Source organism: Gossypium hirsutum, chromosome D01 (assembly GCF_007990345.1).
Source record: "Gossypium hirsutum isolate 1008001.06 chromosome D01, Gossypium_hirsutum_v2.1, whole genome shotgun sequence".
NCBI lineage: Eukaryota > Viridiplantae > Streptophyta > Magnoliopsida > Malvales > Malvaceae > Gossypium > Gossypium hirsutum.
The window spans coordinates 61,764,540-61,771,521 of record NC_053437.1 but is presented as its reverse complement, the minus strand read 5'-3'; the positions used below and the strand labels follow the sequence as shown (position 1 = coordinate 61,771,521).

The window sequence follows — 6,982 nt, the reverse complement described above, 5'->3', positions numbered from 1 at the left end:
TCTTCAAAATAATATTTATTCTTTTATAAAAATAAAGGCTTTTAGTAATTTTACAACTGAATTGAGATTTGATAGAGGGTAACATCAACTCAATCAATGCTTTATATATAGAAGTAACTCTAATTATTTGATTGAATACCAACATTTGGTTTTCTGGTAAAGAGCATTCACCATATCCCCAAGCTCGTGAATTGATTCACAAGTAGTACTTGTGTGGTAATTTTTTTTATAACAAGAAACAACTAAAAAGTGAAATCAAAAAGCAAGTTAACTAGAAGAAACAATCATAGGATGAAGGTCACCCTAGAGTAGCTTCCTTAATAAGGATGGACACTCCTCAAATATATGCATCTCTTCATAATTCTCTTTGCCAAACTTAGCCATCCAATCAGCTACTTTGTTATATTCTCTTGGAATGTGTCAAAGGCGAACCTTCCAATCACGACATAAGAGTTGCTTAATTAAGTGCAACTTAGGTAACATTCTAGCTCTTGCATCCTCAGCAAAAATGGTTTCCACAACTAAGGCATTATTACATTCCAACTCTTGTTGCCTAAATCCAAATGTCCATGTTAAGTTTAGACCTTCTAAAATAGCTCATACATCAGTTTTGAAGATTGAATCTTTCCCAATCCGCATGGTAAACCCGCACTTCGAATTGCCATCATGATCTCTAAACACTCCTCCTATCGCAGGAGTGTTAATATTTTCCAAAAATGCACCATCTGTATTCAACTCGACTCACCTTTTTTCTGGTTTCTTCCAATGATCACCCGATATCGTTTGAATGCGATATAACTCACATGATTTTGAGTTAACAAAGCTCTCGACCCAGATTAGATTTGTATCTACAAAAACATCAATATTACTTTGACTATTATTGAAGATGAAATTGTTGTGGCATTTCCATAACAGCCAACAAAGGATTGCAAAGTCAGTTGACCAATTCCTTCCATTCGCTAACCACACTTTTTGGGAAGCCAGGTTATTGGTTAACCACAGTACTTGTGCGGTAGTTTAAATTATATAAATCAAATATTAGCATAATTTTTTTAACCAAACCCCATCCCATCAAAAAATAAAAAATTTTAATCCGTTTTAGCCTAAAATTCACTGAGCTTTCCTACAAACTCCTAAAAAAATTGAAGGAAACTGTGATGATTTGTTTGATGCAGAAAAAAAAAACTACTCCAAACAAATGGGTTTTTGTTTTTCTTTTAAACCCTTCTTCCTTTTTCCTCTAATTCATTGTCTTGTTCTCCCATCTTAAGCTTTAGCTTGTGCTTTCTCCAATGGTGGAATCTGGTCTATATTACGCAACACTATTGACGGTGTACTAAATAATTTGCTTGTGAAGTTTTTAAACTTTATCGGCATGTTAAATAATTTGTTTTTTAAGTAATGAAATGGACTAATCTTTTGATTTGGGATAGGCCATAACAATTACTTTGAAATTTCTTGGGACTATAGTGTATAGGGTGATGATCAATCGGTTCGAGTTGGTTTTAGAAAAAAAATTACATGAATGTAGAAAGAAGACAATGTGGTATTGATCATTTATATTTTGCATGGAGCTTATTGATTTCCTGAGGTGAAAATGAAAAGTATGATGCTTCACACACACCACTATTAGGAGTATAATGGTAACTTGAAAGCATTGTGTACATCATTGGCCAAGGAAGAGGAGTACTATTACTATCTTCTTAATCCGTCCGTCCATCCATCCATCCATCAATCAATCAATGAAAGTTAAAGGGGCCAGCCAGCCATGTGTGGGAGCAATGCAAGTCTATGATTGGAAGTAAAAGTTAAGGCACGTATGTGATATGGGTGTTTGGTGTTTCCTAGTAATAATCAATCCCATGGCCCCAACTTCACAACATGACAATAACAAGCAGCACAATCCTTTCTATCTATCCATCTATCGAACAACACATGCAATTGCATTAGCCCTCACCGTCTTCCCTTTAAATTACTTTTCATCTATTGCTTTCATGTTTTGTGTCTTCCTTTGTGGGTTCCATTTGGTCATGGATGTGTTCAAAAAAAGATGTGATGATTTCTTGAGTACTAGACTCATATGGATAAAAATATCTACATGCCCACATTATGTACTTGTTCATAATAATGGATAATAATAGCATCACAAAGGAATCAACCTCACAAGTATATTACCCCCTGCATGCCCATCTAATTATTACAATCATTAGGTGATAATGTTTTGGATGGCTAATACCATTGTAGACTCGGGCCAAAATGTTACAAACTGAAAGTTTAAACACCAAAACATGAATCTTATAATTTAAAGACAAGGGAATCCACCAATAAAAACCAACCGCAAACAAGAAAAAATTATATATTAACATTGAATTCTCAAATAGATAGAACACAAACAGCTATCTACAACTCCCAAATGAACAAAAATATTAAAAGGAAATATGCAACGGATTTACCTTTTTTTCATCGACCATCAGCTGAAGTGAATGGATCCGCAAAACCAGTTGGCCTAGCAGGGATACTACCTTTGCTGTCTTCTAAATCCATATAACTAAACTCCTTTCCTTCAGCTTCTTGCCAACCTTTCACCATCTGGTTAAGTGGAAGACTGTAATCGATGCCACAATATTCATCACTGTCATCATCCAATGGTTTCCATTTTTCAACAAGTGGAGCCAATACATTCACAGCGTGGCCCATGTCTGGCCTTTGGTTGGGTTCCCTTGCTGTGCAATGTCCAGCTAGTTCAGCAATGATGGAAATACTCTCGAAAGTTTCATCTTTTATGTCGAGAGTAGGGTCGATGGCTGCCCTCAGTTTCTCCTTGTCTGATTTGATATTCCAGAACCATGCAGCTAAGTACTGGGTTTCTTCGGGTCTACCATCGTCTAGTGCCATCAATCCAGTTAGAAGTTCCATCAGCACAACTCCGAAACTAAAGACATCAGCTTTGGTCGTGATTTTTCCTGTCACTGAATTGATTGGCATGTGAAGTTAGACATGAAACAAAAAAGAAAAAAGCCAAAAGGTTTTCAAGAACAACAACTATGGGACTCCAATGGAGGAACTAAAGCTATGTATAGAAAGAAAAGTTCGAACAGTTCGAAGTTTAAACAAATTAACTACTTCATTGAGAAAAACTTATGATGTCTATTTAGCCTAATATCATTGCAAATGATTGGAAAAGCTTAAACGAGTTACGTACCTGCATATTCCGGTGCTAAGTAACCAAAAGTCCCGGCAAGCCTCGTCACAACAGATTTCTCCCCATCAGGGGCAAGTTTTACCAAACCGAAATCCGCAACTTTTGCTCTGAAATCATCACCAAGTAAAATATTTGAAGACTTAAGATCTCTATGTATGAAGCTTTGGTGAGCCAGTGTGTGAAGATACTCCATTCCTCTAGCTACATCCAGGGCAATATTTAGTCGTCTCTTCCAAGATAGAGGCTCCAATTTCAGGCTCTTCCAATGGAAAAGATGCTGGCTAAGAGCTCCTTGAGTCATATACTCATAAACAAGAATTCTCTCATTGCCTTCAATGGAATAACCCAAAAGAGATACCAAATGACGGTGCCGGACCTTTGAAAGGACTGCAATTTCAGACTGGAATTCATCCAAAGCCTTGCTTGTAATCACACCAGCTTCCATTCTTTTAACTGCAATTTGTGTCCCGTCATCTAGTTCCCCTTTATAAACTACTCCGAAGCCACCACGGCCAAGCTCGTTTTCAGGTGCGAAATTTTTTGTCACGTTTCGAAGAACTTGAACTGATATGACTAAGTTTCCAGCTTCAATAATATGAGACTCCCCAATGTTGCTACTGTTCCTGCTTGCAGAACCACTCCCTGCTAGTGCAGAAGTGCTTCCTTTGGTGTTACTCACAACAACAACCTTAACCGCATTGTCTGAATCAGACAGATCCCTTGGGTGAATCACCAAGGAAGGAGCCAACTTACTGTCTTGTCTTTTCTTACAACAGTAGATAGATAAAGGAACAACCAGAAAGGCAAGAACCACAAAACTCGCAACCGGAACAACAATTGAAACAAATATGCTTTGTTTGGACCCTTTTGGTTCGGTTGATTCCACAGAAGAATCAGTAGGACTAGACCCTGAACCTTTTGACGAGGTAGATCGGCTATTGGTCGGAAAACCCAAACTCCTGGATGGTGCATTGTCCCCGGTGGAAGGGGCTTTCTTATCACCATTCAATAAAGGATTATCAGCTATTAAAAGCTTCACAGTGCTACCAAATTTTGGTAATGGACCAGATATGTTATTGCCACTGAGATCCAAAGTTTCCAGAGATTTCAAGCTCGTCCAGTTATCCGGAACCGGACCACTTAGATTATTAGATTGAAGCCTAATTTGAGAAAGGGAATCCAAGTTTGCAACTGAAGGACTCAAAGTACCAGAAAGATTATAATGGGGCAAGTTTATGATTGAAACTTTCTCACCATTACATCTAATTCCCACCCAATTGCAAGGCTCGTTATCAGTCCAAGAAGAAACAAGCCTGGAAGGGTAATTCACCTCACGAAGAAATCTTAAAAGTGCCATAACTTCTGGGGAACAAGGAAGTCCCTGACTGGCTTTACAAAACTTGTTTGAAGCACAAGTCACATTTGAAGCTTTAAACATTGGAATTGGACCCATAAACTGATTATTGTTTAAATCTATGGTGTCCAGTTTCATGTTTGCTAAACTATTAGGAATTAAACCAACAAGGTTATTTGTATTAAGATTGAGATCTTGCAAGAGAGTTAAGTTACCAATGTTGTCTGGGATTGGTCCAGAGAAAAGGTTTCCATGCAGCCATAGAACTGTGAGGGACTCCATTGTTGCCACTACATCAATTAGTCCAGTAAATTGATTCCCATTCAGCCAAAGCATCTGCAGAACACTGCCATTGAAGGTGTTTGGAATTTCACCGGATAATTTATTATCAGAAAGCTTCAAGTTTGTCAAAGAAGGCATGGAACCAAGAAAATCTGGCAATGAACCAATCAAATTACAACTCATACAAGAAAAGTTAGTCAATTGAGCAGAATTTTGTAAAGCCTTGGGGATTGACCAGCCAGTTGTGGCATTAAAATTGTTGTGATCCAATGCCAACGCTTCCAAATCATCTAAGCCATCAAAGAAATCAGCTGGAATTGAATCAAAATTGTTGTAATCCAAATAAGCATACTGCAAATTCGATAAGCCACTAAAAGATGGCAACTTTCCATTCAATTGGTTCCTTTGGAGACCTATGTTGTTGAGCATGGTGAGCTTGTTCAGGTTTTGTGGCAAAGAACCCTTCAACCCCATACCTTGAGCTTGAATCTGAGTAACCCGGGACTCAGCACAGAAAACATGGTTCCAACTCGGAGGACCACAAGGGTCACCTCCATTTTCAGGCCACTTCAAGAGCTCAGGGTTCTCAAGTCCATCTCTGAATTGCATTAAGACATCAAGGTCCCCAGGGTCAGTGATGCTTAAAACCACTGTAACAAGAGATAAAACAAGCAGTGAAGCAAACTTGTTTCTCATGACAGATTTTTTATGCTGCATTGGACCAGATCACCCTAACCGCTACCAAAGAAGCTTCATTTGAAACACCAATGGCGGTTTCTTCAAATACCCACTTCAAAATCTTGCATCAAACAAACTAAAACAACATGCTTTAGATTCCAGAAATTCTGGGTTCTTAAAAAACAAGCAAAATAACATAGAAAAAGAAGAAAGAAAAGAAATTATTGTACCCAAAGGTGAAGCATTTGAGCTAAAAATGGAAGAAAAGAAACAAGGACCATACCTTAAAAAACAAAAGTGAAATTTCTGAAATAGCATTGTGTTGTAATATACACAATAATCATCATCAAGATACTGAAAAAGCAGTTAATAATTTGTGACATACAAGACCAGACATTTCCTTTTCCAAGCTGCCTTGCTTCATCAATAACTGCAAAAAGACAAGGGTAACACTGACTTTTTGGAACAGGTTATGTGACATGAAGGGTGTCATTAGTGTTTTATTATTATTATTATTATTAATCTATTTTTCTTTGTGGTTTGTCCCTAAGATTAAATATAAGATGGCGGGTCATTTTTTTTGTGTGTAGAGTGGACTGGTCTGATCCATTTTCCCTGCTGCTTTGATTTCCGTGACCTGCTGGCTTGTTTATGGTAGAAGCTACCATTCAAATTCCTTTATGGGTAATAAAATAATGCAGATGCCTACAAAACTGTGTTTTCGGTTTTTATTATTAGTGTCGCTAAGTCTACAGAATTACAAGGATATGTCTGAGCAGGGTTAAGAGGTAAATAATAATAAATTTTAGGGACTAAAGTATATTAATTTATAATTATATAAATTTTGAAAGGATTAAAATTAGAAATTTACCATGTTGGGACCAAGGCTCTACAACATAAAATTAAATTATTACAATGCACGTATGAACAAAGAACTTGAATTTGATTGAGTTGTAATGGAAAAGAAATTTAGTTGCGGTCAAGGTTTTTAAAATCAAATTGACGGTCAAACCAGTCAAATAATCAGTTTTTAGTTTGTAGTTTATCCAGGTTAATATTATTTTAATTAAATAAATTATTAAAAATTAACAAAATTTTAAAATAATTAAAATTGAGAAAATCGATTCAATCAGGTTTTTAATCCGATTCAATTGATTCCGAACGATTCACTCAATAATGGATTCAAAGTTGGTTTTATCCTTCATTTGAATCGATATAAAAATCGATTCTCGATTCAATTAATTGGTCTAATTCCAACAATCATAAGTGTAAAAGAAGTGAAGGTTAAGGATTTAAAATGAAGAAGCCATGGAATTGGAATGCAAACATTGGAGGATTAAGTTCACTAATTTCCAAATTTCCAGACAATGATTAGTAGCTTTTGTCAGCTTTGTTACCAATAAACTTTTGTCATTAGCATAGTCGGTAGTGGTAGCCGCCTTATGCCATTCAACCATGTTGTTACC

General features: G+C 36.6%; 1 protein-coding gene across 2 annotated transcripts; it reads right to left on the bottom strand.

The window, feature by feature from the left end:
- Positions 1 to 2,289: 2,289 nt before the first annotated feature.
- LOC107928179 (receptor protein kinase TMK1) lies at positions 2,290 to 6,132 on the bottom strand. Of its 2 annotated transcripts, none has more exons than XM_016859360.2 (3): positions 5,800 to 6,132; positions 3,203 to 5,652; positions 2,290 to 2,969 (listed from the first exon to the last, which is right to left on the bottom strand). In XM_016859360.2, exons 2-3 carry the CDS (start codon positions 5,553 to 5,555, stop codon positions 2,461 to 2,463), a joined length of 2,862 nt encoding a protein of 953 aa, XP_016714849.1. In that variant the 5' UTR covers positions 5,556 to 5,652; positions 5,800 to 6,132; the 3' UTR covers positions 2,290 to 2,460. The 2 variants fall into 2 exon arrangements, with proteins under 2 accessions (XP_016714849.1, XP_016714850.1); XM_016859361.2 differs by having other exon boundaries at positions 5,747 to 5,923.
- Positions 6,133 to 6,982: the final 850 nt, after the last annotated feature.

Excerpts from the sequence above, each read along its gene's own strand:
- LOC107928179 (XM_016859360.2), bottom strand. The coding sequence starts at position 5,555 with ATGCAGCATAAAAAATCTGTCATGAGAAACAAGTTTGCTTCACTGCTT. Across the intron at positions 2,970-3,202 it reads CTTAGCACCGGAATATGCAG|TGACAGGAAAAATCACGACC; the intron begins GTACGTAACTCG and ends CAATCAATTCAG.